The 15,266-nt window shown below is 35.5% G+C and overlaps 1 protein-coding gene across 1 annotated transcript in view; it reads left to right on the top strand.

Moving 5' to 3' along the window:
- The first annotated feature begins 2,184 nt into the window (after positions 1-2,184).
- The window catches only part of LOC149773775 (mitochondrial inner membrane protein OXA1L-like), a 65,076-nt gene continuing 51,994 nt past the window's right edge, over positions 2,185-15,266 (top strand). The window contains exons 1-2 of the mRNA XM_089946016.1: positions 2,185-2,335; positions 12,574-12,711. Coding sequence (XP_089802142.1) covers positions 2,249-2,335; positions 12,574-12,711 — 225 coding nt within the window. The 5' untranslated portion in view covers positions 2,185-2,248. The remainder of the gene's footprint in view (positions 2,336-12,573; positions 12,712-15,266) is intronic.

Consider the following 15,266-nt stretch of genomic DNA (forward strand, 5'->3'; position numbering starts at 1 on the left):
CTTTAAAAAAAAAAAAAAAAATCCCAAAAGCCCAAACTCTATTCTCCATGTTAATTTCCCTTGTCCCTAGACAGACCCAAACTCTATGTTAAATTCCCATTGTCCCTAAAGTGGCCCAGCGTTTTTCTCCATGTTAATTTCCCTTGTCGCTAATCTGACCCACGATTTTTCGCCATGTTAAATTTCCCTTGTCGCTAATCTGACCCAGGGGTCTCTGTAATGCTAATTCCCATTGTCGCTAATCTCACCCCATTTACTACTAAAATGGAATGAAAAAATTGAAAAAGAAGAAGAAAATGAGAAGAGGAAGAAAGAAGAGGAGGAGGAAGAGAAGAAAGAAGAGGAGGAGAAAAAAAAGAAGAAAAAGAGTGTAGGTGAGAAAATAAGAAGTTGGTGGAGAAAAAGAAGAAATTAGAAGCAGAAGAAGAAGAAGAAGAAGAAGAAGAAACCAAAGGCCCTTTTCAGGGCCAGCCATATTTCTCGAAAAGAGAATGACTTTTCAATTGCCTACCCCTTTATAAATTTTTAAAAAAAAAAAAAAAATCCCATGTTCAATTCCCCTTGTCCCTAAAGTAGTTTTTTTTTTCTAACATGTTCAATTCCCCTTTGTCCCTAGACAAACCCACACTTTATTCCCATGTTCAATTCCCCTTGTTCCTAGACAGACCCAAACTCTATTCCCCATGTTCAATTGCCTTTGTCCCTAGAATCGATATTTTTTGTTTCCATTGTTCGAATGCCTTTGACGCTAATCTCAATATTTCCTTTTTTTTCCTTTCTCCAATGTTAAATTCCATTGACGCTAATCTTACCCAGGGTTTTTTGCCCATGTTAAATTTCCATTGACGCTAATCTCGTCCAGGGTGGTTAATGTTAAATTTCCATTGACGCTAATCTCGCCCAGGGGGTGTTTATAATGCTAATTCCCATTGACGCTAATCTCACCCCTTTCACTATTCATGTTAAATTTCCATTGAGGCTATAGTGACCCAGGGGTCTCTGTAATGCTAATTCCCATTGAGGCTCTAGTGACCCCATTCACTACTGGCATTTCTTTCTTGTTGCTTGCATTTTGTTGCATTTTATTTTAGGTTGGAATCGCATGTCCCGTTGTTGGTGCTCACTGTCCAAGTTTATTAATAGCATTTTGTAATCTGTTGGAATTCTGATTGATCTGTAGCATGCACAGTCATCTACAAAGAGGAGAATTCTTAATTAATTTTAATAATGATGTCATTGATGTACAATGTTTAAAGCTCTGGTCCAAGTGCTGTGCCTCCAGAGTCTACATTGGACCAACCAGATTTGAAACCATTTACACATTGTTCTCGAAGACATACAAAATAGTCTATCCAGTGTAGAGTTTTACCTGAAATTCCATCATGAAACAGTTTAGTATTTAACAATGTCAAAAGCTTCTTTTATCCTTTATAAAAAAGAAAAAGAAAAAAAAAAAAATAAACACTACCGGTAACTAATACTGCTGTCAACGATTGAAACTTCCTAGTTGAGACGTGCGCTTTCAACTTATGCCGCTAATCGATTAAATTAGTTATAAATATTGTCTGAATTAATGATGTTTTTAAATGTGGTTAAAGTGTGTATGCATATATATATATATGTTCAATTCCCCTTTGTCCCTAGACAAACCCACACTTTATTCCCATGTTCAATTCCCCTTGTCCCTAGACAGACTCATTGAAGTCAGGACATCTATTGTGCTCGTTATGAATTATTATTTATAAAATACTTGATAGTAACCGTAATGCACACCATATTTTTATCATATTTTTATTAAATAAATTGAGTTCTGATAACCACTTTAACAGCTATAAAGATTATACTAGTGTATATGTTGATTACATTTATCTTTGTAATTTTTTTTTTTTTTTTTTTTTTGTAATTTATTTTCTTTTCTTCTAATAAGCGTGTATTATACATAATACTAATATTACTAAAACTGTTTATCTCTATTTGTTAATAAATCGTATATATATATATATATATATATATATATATATATATATATATATATATATATATATATATATATATATATATATATATATATATATATATATATATCCGCATTTCTTTTGCTTGTCCGGTGTCATGATCGTATAACGATCTCTGGCAAACGGTATTATTATTTACCTTTCCGAGCGTATAGTCTGGTTTCCAGACACAAATATTACTCCGGTACATTTTTGTATGAATGTGATAAAACTACTCTCCCAGCGAGAAAAAAATGGCGACTTCTATGTGTCGAATGTCGTTATGCAAACTTTACCACGTACAGAGATCACAGACTGTAGGACATTTTAGTTTATTTAAGGTAAACGGCTTGAAACAATAGCGTATATGCTACATCACGTATGACCTCACAAAATTAAGTTATTCATGCTTTCAAAGTACCGCTGCTTGCTACTTGTGGTAGACACGTGAACTTGTCATTGAAGTCAGGACATCTATTGTGCTCGTTATGAATTAATACTATAGTTTCTGTTGCTTTTCTTTTTTAACATTTTTTTCGAAAGGGACAATACTGCGATGACGTCCCCATCCAGGTATAACTGGGTCAGGAAATCTGACTTCATTCCGTAATTGTTACAGACATAGGACTGTCAGGGGACATAACTCTTTAAAGCTTCCCAATTTCTCTTGACTTCCCACAACCTATCTGACAGTTTCATAAAGTCACAGTTCTCAAGAAAGCACATCTCTTAGTGGCGCCACAGCCACAACCTTTGTTTACACTGATTGATTAAGATCAAGTGGACAGGGTCTTGTATCATTGCAGTGCAGGAAGTAGTCCTACATGTAAGACCTCAACGCTGATATTTATGTTGTGGGCGTCATGGTCTTACAGCCTAACTAATGGCGCTGTGTAGCGTGTTTTGATGTTAACTAACATCAATACAAAAGTCAAATTTTCAGAAATATTTCACACAACTGACTACTAAAATAACAATGTTTTTCTACAAAGTAAAGTCATAATGTTTTAGTTAGACTTTACTTACTCTGATATCATCTCTCTAATAAATTCAGATTTTCACAAAAGAAATGGACCTGTTTTCAAGTTTTGTTGGCCAACATTTTAGTTGGCTGGAAAGTGATGAAAGCCAGGAATGCCGAAATTGGGTTAAGTTGAAATATTATTCTTTAATGAAACAAATAAACATATATTATGCCTATTGGAACTGTAAGCAATGGTTCATTTCTTTCAAGAAACATATCCCCAACATGAACCTACTTGAACTTACTCTGGCCAGTGTATCCCCTAGGAGTGTAAAACTAAGGGTCAAAAAAACCTTTCTTATCAGAACTGGGGATCAAATGAAAATATTGGGGGTCAAGACTATGCTGACAAATTTTCATCTCATCCCTAATCTTTTTTTACCTGAACATAGGAAAATATATGTATTGCATACTCACTTTATCTCAGACTAAAATTAAAAATCAACAAACAAGCTCAATAATCAAACAATCATTTTAATGCATCTGAAAAGAAATTTACTCTTATCATTATTTTATTTCTTCCTGGAACAGATTTCTTGAAATTTGATGCACAAGTTTTTTGCAAACTCTTGCTTGTCAAAATCAGGACGTTTGGCTTCATATCTAACAAGCATTTTCTCATGAAGAGACTTCAGTGAAAGATTCATTTCTTTTTAGTGAATGTATAGCATTTTGGACAGAGAACCCTCTCTCATAAGGCACAGAGGTAAGAGGAATGGCCAGACTAATAGCAGCAAGTTGAGCAAAGTTGGGGAAAACATCCCCTCCTTCTTGAAGAAGTAGTTCACTGATTTCAGCCAGCCCCTTCTCTTTATGTCTTGAAATGTAGCGTTTGAAGCAAAGGAAAGATGCCTTGGTTTCCTCAGGGTCAATCAGAGGATTTTCCCCTGTTCCAAATTGGTCAATGAGCCTCTCCAAGGACTCGGAACCATGGGTTCTTATTTCTTCAGTGCCTTGAGGTAACTTTTTAGGATTAAGTACTGTAGAGAGGTCTTTCAAAATCTGTATATCACATGGGGAGAATCTTTTTCTCATCTCTGATTCAACACATGCTGCAAACTCTTTTGCGAGATTTTTGACAGATCTTTTAGTACCCTTATGATATTCTTTGGGTTGTACACCTTGTACACCCTGACATATCAAGTTGACTGTTTAGTTCAGTCACACGTGGTGTGTATCCATCTACATTGCTGACATGATCTTTGAGTGTTTCCAGAGTATCATCAAGCATATGTTCTACCTGATCAACATCAATGACCTCCTTTTGAAATACTTTGCTGCATCTGGTTACCTCTTGCAGGACATCAAGCAATAACATTGTCGATGCAAGAAACTTGTATGTATGTACCTTGGCTAGGATTTGCTTTTGAAGCTTTTACAGAGTCATTCTGAGCTGCTTCTTGCTCAAGTGCGAGAACTATGCATCCCCAACAGCTCTCAATGGCTTGCACAGCATCATGGTGAGACAGCCATCTCACCTGGGTAGGGTTTTTGAACCTTTTCGCTTTCTCTCCCATATTCTGGCACATGTCTCTTATCCTCTGATATCTACAAGCTGAATATGAAAAGAAGTTATGTGACCAAAACAGACTGGTACTTTTTCATGTATGCTATGCTTGCTGCAGCCCAGTATGCAACCAAGGCTAATCTATGAGCAATACACCGGACACTCACCATTCTTTTATTCTTCTCTTTCAGCCGTACACCCACTCCAGATTTTGAACCTATCATGACATTTGCCCCATCAGTGTCCAAACCAATCACCTTCTTAATATCAATCTTGTATTCCTGGAGAATATCCGTTAAGGCATTTGTGATTGTTTCAGCTTTTCCATCTTGCACCTTCACGTTAGCTAAATATTCAGTGTGTGCCTTCCCACCATAAACAGTTTGACAAAATATAACCAATTTTTTTGCACAGCAATATCCAGGGACTCATCCAGAAGAATGCCCAGGTATGGGGAAGTATGGACCCTTTGTTGGACCCTCTCCTTGCAAACTTAAGAGGCTGCTGCCTGCATCTCGGACACAGTCCCATGCTTCTTGTATGTCAGGGTCTCATTCTTCAGAGCTGAACAACCATTGTCCCTCTATTAAAAAAAAGTAATAAAAACTTGCATATCATCCTGTCACTTAGCACAAGTCAGCTGGTATGAGAGTTCACTAGGTAATGCAGAACCAATGTTAATCCCTTCATTCAGTGTTATAGTTCTTTAACTGAAAATTCTATTTTTAAAAAAAGTAGACTGGAGTGGACTGATCAATGACCATTTCACTTTATAAATTAATTCGATCTAAAGTTATAAGACATGAGACACATACACAGACACATGCAAGCAGAAAGACAGAGGAGGGGGATTTTACCTGAAGTTCGATTAAACCAGGAAACTGTCGGTCTGGAATATTTTCTCGGCACATATGCACCGCCATTCTCATCTGCGCCACGAGGCTAGCGTCTACCTGCTCTTTGCATTTTTCTTGGCAAGCATCCAGATTTCGTTTGCGAAATAATCCCTTTTGCGATAATATGTTCCCCTGATTCTTCATGGCGAAGAGGGATGGATTTTTGATAGTTCTTTGACCCAGTCACAAAAGGATTCTTGACTTTGGAAGTCTTTTCACTCGCCCGAACACAAGTCAAGCATATCATTCCAGTAGATGAAATGTATTCCATCCAGGGGAATTCTTTCTTCCATTTATCGTTGAAGCTATGCGCCACAGTTATTTTTATATGTTCATTAATTTCACCTTCTTGGCTGATGATTCTTGGTACGCGTGGTTTTCCTCTGGTGGTCTTTTTCTACTTAGAAATATATCAATGTTCCTTTGCTTCCAAGACATGCTGCTGAGCCTGAAGAAAATCGTGTAATTGCGAAATATGGGAAAGCTATTCCATCATAATAAAGCCTACACTAGAACCAGACTGGTATGAGCTCGCGAGATTAAGGGAGGCTACTCCATCATAACAATGCCTACACTCGAACTCGGACATGATGCCATCATTTGTCCACTGCATTGGAAATTGAACACATCGCAGCGTGTACATCCTTTGCGTCAAAAATACACATGGTAATACAAAGTGTGCATCAATTTTTTTTTACCTGCATCTCTGACACATAACTGTGCATAAAGGGAAACACTGCTTTGGCATACCTTGACTACCATCACATTGCAACAAATTTAAATGTATGTCAATGAAACATGAAAATGTATCCAATTACTAGTATCATATTTTCATTCTGCCAGGATAAAGACAGCACAGTAAGTATATTAATTACACATAAATTAGTGGAAGAGTGTCGATATTGGCTGCCAAGTGTGTGAGACATTCCTGAATCTTTGATTACTCATTCCGATGTCGTTGACATCAAAATACGCTACACAAGGCCGTTATTTGGATAGTAAGACATAGCACTAAAACAAAAACAACATATGTCTTACATTGTAGGACTATGCGGGAAGCTGCAGGTTCAAACCCCAGCCGAGTGATACCAACCAAAGACTTATAAAAATGGTATTTGTAACTGCCTTGCTAGGAGCTCAGTATTAGGGGGTTAGTGTTAAGAATGTTCAGCCTGGTGTCAGAATAATGTGACTGGATGGGACATAATGCTACATGTCTGTGGCATGATGCACCATTGCTGGACCTCACTATAAACGACCACACTGCAGAGATAGCAATATGACTGAATATATTTTAAAGCTATGTTAAAAAGCTAATCACACACACTTTTATCATTGCTTACAGTGTTCCCAAAAATTGTAATAGTACAAGGGAGGACACTTGTCTTTCTTTTTGCATGACATATTTAAGAACCAATGTTTAGCTCAGGCATTTGACTTGGTATGCCAACACAAATTTGACTTACTGTTGTACCTTTAAGGAATGCTGAACCATTTTCCCATGCTACTGCTTGACATGGCCAAGATTGCACCCACTTAATATGCAAATGCAACAAGCTGGATGGAGAATTGCCCTTTCAGTTGTCAGTTGAAAATGATTTCCCATGGAAATATTTTTCTTTGCGCCATGAAATTCACCAAATTAAAATATTTGGAGCCACTTTTCAGCCATAGGAGCTCTTTTATGCCATTAGGAAGGGACTTAAAATATATACTAATATTATAATTGGCCCTATTTTTAATCTATATAAACATGACAGTTAAACAGTTTTTACATGTTTATATTACATTTCAAAGCATGAGAATAATTGTTAATACATAGAACATTACCATTATATACATGTGAAGTTAAGTGTATAGCATATGAAAAGCAAGAATGAATAAGAATGTGTCTTTATAACTGATAATACAAAATACTGCTTGGCCTATAGAAACAATGTCACTGACAGTTCATAAATATCAGCCACAATTTTTTTTCCTAGACCATTTCTTAAATGCCTTGGCTGAAATCAAAATTCTCAACACTAGGCCCATCAGTGGAAATTCTTATAAAAAATTTCAGAGTAGATATAACCATAGAATTTTGCAAGTTTGTTTAGATCAGATTCTGGCGACTAAACCCCTTCTCACAGTCTGGCAACTAAACCCCCTCTCACAGTCTGGCAACTAAACCCCCTCTCACAGTCTGGCGACTAAACCCCCTCTCACAGTCTGCATCAGAAATTGGGGCAACTGGTAGCTGTCTCAGATGCAGCTTGATATAAATCTTTGGGTTTATTTCTTTATGCTTGAAACAGACTTTTTTTATAAAGTAAACTTTTAATTTTTCATTGACCTAAGCAACTTAGACATTTTACAGTAGATGGCTGGCATCCTTGTAGGGGCATCTTTGTTCATTAAGTTCAGACCATAAAAACATTACGTAAATAATCCCTAAAACACTAAGCAGTCCCAAGTACATCTCACACTCACATTTTGCAATCAACATAATTTAAAAGCACATGCAAATGACACCGAATCTTTTTGCCAACCTGTTCAACAATAGAATATTTCCCCTGGTTTTTCCTTACTTCCTACTAATAACATTTAATTGCTTCTCAAAACCAAATGACAGCTTGCAATTAGCTGCAATAATTTTCAAATAACTTCTTAATCATCTACTGACTGCTGCAGATAGTGAAAACATATATTAAGTGGCCTGAGTTGCTTATATGAATGAAGAATTAAAAATTTACTTTATAAAATAAATTCCCCATCAACTTTGGCCAGTACCACTTATGAAATTCTTTCGCATATGTCACCTAGCAGAGGCCAAGCAATTAGAGGGCAGTATTACATTTAGTGCATAGTAAATGCAAAGCCTAGCAGAGGCCAAGCAATTAGAGGGCAGTATTACATTTAGTGCATAGTAAATCCCAGTACAACCATGTGATTGCAGTTTCAATACATTTTGCTTGCACTTTAAGATATGGTTAAGTCATATATATTTTGGGAGCAACAGGTCAATCAGGATCAAGCTAGACTTGAGTTTTAGGGAAAAGTGACTTTTCTTTTTGGACAGAAAGGGAAGAAGTGAGAGCTCAACAAGTAGAAGTGGATGCGAAACAAGAAACGCAATATATACAATGCAACCGGTATTGAAAGAATACCCCTTCTGCCAAAAAAATGGTCTCATGTCAGGTGATCTCTTATAACAGGTCATAACACTATATAATCAATAAATCAATAAATCTATACATGGAGAACCTGGTCTCAAGACAGGTGGTCTCTCATAGCAGTGGTCTCTCAGGACAGGTTTTACTCTGTGTGTGTGTGTGTGTATATATATATATATATATATGTGTGTGTGTGTGTGAGCGTAAATTATATCCTGGATATTTCATTGTTGTAGTAGTCATTATAGGCTATTAAGCAAATTCAGAAAATTATTGAAAAGAAAATGTGTCGGCTGCAAAAGATAATTTTATTTGTGTCTTTTCTAGTCTTGGTTTATATCACTGAAAGTGTGGCCAGGGTAGGAGATGTGTTCTGCAACCAGGCTTCTGTACAGCTTACAGTTCTGTACTATAACAATGAAATATCTGGGATATAATTTGTGCTTACATAAATTTACATAAAATAACATGTTAAGGACCATCAATTTTGGGAGCAACAACTTCTCCATTTGATCTGGAATGAATAGATTTTGATATTTTTTTCCATTCTACGAAATTTCGTGATTATGGACTGGATTTATAAGTGACAATCCCACATGAAATACATAGGATTGAAGAAGCGAGGGAGAAGCATGTTGACATCTGCACATGTGTTTCTGTTTCTGTCATTGAATGTTTGAAATCATAATATGGGAAAGATACAAAGTTTTTCAGTTGCAATTATCAAAAAGACACTTTGGAATTTAATGTTTATTTCATTTTGAGTGCAGTAAGGAGGATGTAATTGCACTTATTCGAAATTACAGTACAATTTTGAAATGTGTAATCAAGATTGAGAACATATTACAAGGCTCATGTAATTTGGATTTGCATTTTGATGAAGTTCAGGATGTAACACTAAGTATTTTATTTTGCCATTCTTATCACCAGCTAAAGAAGACAGTATATGCCTTATCACTAGTATGCTATTTGCAAGGACCCTTTCCTGCATCAGTTGTATAGCTAGCCTAAATCCAAAACATTGTATCAAAAAAGTTAACACGGAATGAGTCAAAACAGTTGGTATGTGGCAGTCCACTAAACATCTTCTTTTCTTCATTCAGGAGCAAATTTAAACAACCACAGCATAAAATGCCTACTATGCAAGTGTACATGATTCAGTATTGGGTAATATTGCATGATTCTGACAATGTAAAGTTAACAGAGAAAAAAATCAGAATAGTATATATATATATATATATATGTGTGTGTGTGTGTGTGTGTGTGTGTGTGTGTTCTCTAATTCGAATCATGCCCTCAATTTCCCAGTATGCATATTTGCATTTAACATTGGATTTAACCCTTTACCTCAAAGAGCATAGTGACAAAGTGCAGCGCGCTGTAAATATAACACCTGTTACATAGTTGACCGCATACGCATAGGCCTGCCTGTGAACTGTTAAGCAATGTAGTGTATGTTATATTTAACAGCAATTTTCACGATTTTACATTTTTGGTACGCATCTATTATATGTGGAAAAATTTAAGAGTAAAGTCTGATTGTTAAAGCTGTGTAATTATTTTTCACAGAAGAATTTTTTATGTGCTTTAAAATCTTGAGAGAATTCGTTCACAGTCATGTCAGTGAGGCCGCATGACCAACTGTAGCTGCCATTTCCCATACTCGAAATTTACATGTTTTTCGTCTGCGTCTACATCACTAAGTCATCTGAATTTGATAATTTATAAAAACTAATTGCTGCCTACATCAATATCGAAGCCTGTACCTAAGTTATTGAAGCTTTCATAGTTGTGATTCTAATTGTGAAAACTTCGTAAGTACTGAATGAAATCCGTGACCACCATTTTGGAGAGTGGAGATTACGACCCAGTTACTTTAAATAGCAGATATCAACCAGTGTATAAACAGCGACCACGTGATCTGATGTAATTGTCATTCGCAGAAATGAATGTAGTATCTGATAGGTGGTGCTACGAAAACCAACTCATAAATGGCTGATATTTACAGCAGGCGTCGAAAGGCGCTTCCATGCAAATGGAGTAGAGGCGTCCAAAGATGCTTGCATGAGGTAAAGGGTTAAGCAATAGTTTATTTTCAGGTTGAAAATTATCAGAGTTATTTTGGTCACATGAAACTATATTGTAACAAATTTTAACTGAGTAATCAGGTTATATTATTGTAAATGCAAGTTAGTAACAATGTTTAATCAAAAACCCTTAATCAATATTTTTAAACTTTCTTAATTTTTTTATATATATTTTCTCAGTAAAGCCACTTTCAGAGGTTCTAAACCCATTTGAAACAAAGTCTTGTGCCATGTGCATGAGGGCAAGTGCACATGTGACTTCAGATCACACTGTTCTTCCTCATTTCTTTGCTGCAGATAAAACATTACCATAACTATTCATACATAACACACTAAAATGCATAAAATTACAGACATGACTCCTTTATAGTCAGTATATGAACTAAACCCTTCTTTCCAACTGAATCAACGCAGACATGAATGCATCTGCTATTAGAAGGATGGGTTTTCATAATGTATAATCACTCCCTTTGCTTCATTACAATGGTTCATTGATAGGATTGCAAATTTATGGTTTATTTACTTGTCTATGTACTTGTAGTAGTTTTTGGCACGGTTCAATCCATAACATAGCATTATCCCATACGTTTCTGACCTACATAATTGAATTTTAAAGTTAAATCTTAATTAAAATAATACCTAGATATTGCTTTTTATGAATTGTATATTTTTCTGAATATATTTGCCCAATGATTGACAAAAAACAGATAATTTAATAAATTGGTACTTCCCAGATGTAGCAATGTCCGCCATTATTTCCCTGTGACTGGTTCACTTACAGTTACAGGTTTTAGTTAAGTGTTTGCTCACGTATATACATAAGCCATTTACTAACTAAAAGTCATATCTTTCATTCCTGATTTTAAAAAATTTCAACCTCAAAATTTTCCCAAAATTTGAATCCCTGATGACAGATCATCAGGGTCTTTTAAGTTTCTTCATATGATGCAGATTTCCTTTTCAGTCCCAGGTGGTTGAGAGGTTTAAGGAACTCACCTTTGCAGATTTCCTTTTCAGTCCCAGGTGGTTGAGAGGTCTAAGGGACTCACCTTTGCAGATTTCCTTTTCAGCCCCAGGTGGTTGAGAGGTCTAAGGAACCCACCTTTGCAGATTTCCTTTTCAGCCCCAGGTGGTTGAGAGGTCTAAGGAACCCCCCTTTGCAGATTTCCTTTTCAGTCCCAGGTGGTTGAGAGTTCAAGGAACTCACCTTTGCAGATTTCCTTTTCAGTCCCAGGTGGTTGAGAGGTCTAAGTAACTCAACTTTGCAGAGTACTGACATCATATATGTTTGTTTGGGTTTAAGTCCTTGGCTTGACCAGTGTGGGTATATGAGAAAGCTGCCCAGTAGCTTCCTGTGGGTCATTGGTTTTTCCCAGGATTTTTCTTGGGTTTATCCTCCACCATGTTTACTGGCTATTATCATGTGTTGGAAAATGGCATTAAGACCACAAACCAATTAAATGTGGGTTTTGTTACTAAAAAATGCCTACCTGGCTTCTTATCATAAAGCATTCAATGTATTTTGATCAAATTTTGCAAACACCATCCTTTTGTTAAGGCCTTTATCATTTATGCAAATGATGCTAATGTGTCATCAAATATGGCAGAAGATTGTTGAGAAGCTGAAGAGTATCTTATTTTAACCAGTCAACAGAAATGAAAGAAATTGTGACCAAAAGTACTCTACTATCCAAGATTTCGTTTCAGATTGCTCTTGCATCTGGAATTTAGGTATATGTCAGCCAAGTGAGCAATTTCAAGTCTTCTTGGATATCTTCTTTTTTTTTCACTATATCAGGTTGTAAGGACATCTATTTAAGTTATTTGTCTTGTATTTGTTATTTGTTTTTTACAAATACAAATGAAGACACAAGTAGACACCTAAATTGCATTGCTTCTTTTCTTTTCAGATTTCTTCAAAATGTCTTCACACACACCAGGTGAAGAGGATCATGAAAAATCCCACTGTGCTAAGCAGTTTGACAGGCTCACTATGCCACCCAGTTTGTGCAGTATTTGCAGTCAGATATAATAGTTCAATGACACAAGTAGGTTTCTGTCATCACATGTAGCTCTTCTCTTATTTTATACTCATTTAACCATTGCATGATCAAAAGAGGTCTCTAAGCTGCAACTGTAGAACATTGTTAGCTGACTTCTGCAAAGTACTGGAGATATACGTGTATTGTACTACCCTTGGTATCAGCATCCACACAGATAAAAGCATATACATAGCCTTACTAAATCTCTTACAGTCATTCCTAAAAGTGGCCATCTTGTCACTGCTTCTAAATTAATAGTCATATCAGGATGCTTTTTTTGTTGAAATACTTAAGATGCAGTGTCATTGGTCGTAAATGTAAATGTTGCTAGTCTGATATCCAGTTATGGTCAGCTTGAAAATCTTGATAGACCTACTTCTTTATGGAGCTACTTCTTCATTGAACTACTTCTTGATACAAGTACTTCTTGGTAGAACTACTTATTGATCGAACCACTTCTTGATAGACCTACTTCTTGATAGAACTACTTCTTGATAGACCTACTTATTTATAGACCTACTTCTTGATAGAACTACTTCTTGATAGACCTACTTCTTGATAGACCTACTTCTTGATAGAACTACTTATTTATAGACCTACTTCTTGATAGAACTACTTCTTGATAGACCTACTTATTTATAGACCTACTTCTTGATAGAACTACTTCTTGATAGACCTACTTATTTATAGACCTACTTCTTGATAGAACTACTTCTTGATAGACCTACTTCTTGATAGACCTACTTCTTGATAGACCTACTTCTTGATAGAACTACTTCTTGATAGACCTACTTCTTGATAGAACTACTTCTTGATAGACCTACTTATTTATAGACATACTTCTTGATAGAACTACTTCTTGATAGACCTACTTCTTGATAGAACTACTTCTTGATAGACCTACTTGACAGATCTACATATTGATATACCTACTTATTGATAGAGCTGCTTCTTCATAGAACTACTTCTTGATAGTCCTACTTCTTGATAGAACTACTTGATAGACCTACTTCTTGATAGAGCTACTTATTTATAGACATACTTCTTGATAGAACTACCTCTTGATAGACCTACTTATTTATAGACATACTTCTTGATAGAGCTACTTCTTGATAGAAATACTTCTTGATAGACCTACTTCTTGATAGAACTACTTGATACACCTACTTCTTGATAGAGCTACTTATTTATAGACATACTTCTTGATAGAACTACTTCTTGATAGACCTACTTCTTGATAGAGCTACTTATTTATAGACCTACTTCTTGATAGACCTACTTATTTATAGACATACTTCTTGATACACCTACTTATTTATAGACCTACTTCTTGATAGACCTACTTCTTGCTAGACCTACTTCTTGATACACCTACTTCTTCATAGACCTACTTCTTCTTGACAGACCTACTTATTTATAGACATACTTCTTGACAGAACTACTTCTTGATATACTTCTTGATAGACCTACTTCTTGATAGACATACTTATTTATAGACATAGTTCTTGATAGAACTAATTCTTAATAGACCTACTTGTTGATAGAACTACTTCTTGATAGACCTACTTCTTGATAGAACTACTTCTTGATAGACCTACTTCTTGATAGACCTACTTATTTATAGATATACTTCTTGATAGACCTAATTCTTGATAGAACTACTTCTTGATAGAGCTACTTCTTGATAGACTTACTTCTTGATAGACCTACATATTTATAGACATGCTTCTTGATAGACCTACTTATTTATAGACCTACTTTTTGATAGACCTACTTCTTGATAGAGCTACTTCTTGATAGACCTACTTCTTGATAGACCTACTTATTTATAGACATACTTCTTGATAGACCTACTTCTTGATAGACCTACTTATTTATAGACCTACTTCTTGATAGAACTACTTCTTGATAGACCTACTTATTTATAGACATACTTCTTGATAGACCTACTTCTTGAGTGAAATACTTCTTGATAGAACTACTTCTTGATAGACCTACTTCTTGATAGAAATACTTCTTGATAGAACTACTTCTTGATAGACCTACTTCTTCATAGAAATACTTCTTGATAGAACTACTTCTTGATAGACCTACTTATTTATAGACATACTTCTTGATAGACCTACTTATTTATAAACATACTTCTTGATAGACCTACTTCTTGATAGAACTACTTCTTGATAGAGCTACTTCTTCATAGAGCTACTTATTTATAGACATACTTCTTGATAGAACTACTTCTTGATAGACCTACTTATTTATAGACATACTTCTTGATAGACCTACTTCTTGATAGAAATACTTCTTGATAGAACTACTTCTTGATAGACCTACTTCTTGATAGAGCTACTTCTTCATAGAGCTACTTATTTATAGACATACTTGTTGATAGAACTACTTCTTGATAGACCTACTTCTTGATAGACCTACTTCTTGATAGAAATACTTCTTGATAGAACTACTTCTTGATAGACCTACTTATTTATAGACATACTTCTTGATAGACCTACTTATTTATAAACATACTTCTTGATAGACCTACTTCTTGATAGAACTACTTC

The sequence above is a fragment of the Sinohyriopsis cumingii genome, unplaced genomic scaffold, assembly GCF_028554795.1.
Source record: "Sinohyriopsis cumingii isolate HCF-2022 unplaced genomic scaffold, ASM2855479v2 utg000573l, whole genome shotgun sequence".
Taxonomy (NCBI): domain Eukaryota; kingdom Metazoa; phylum Mollusca; class Bivalvia; order Unionida; family Unionidae; genus Sinohyriopsis; species Sinohyriopsis cumingii.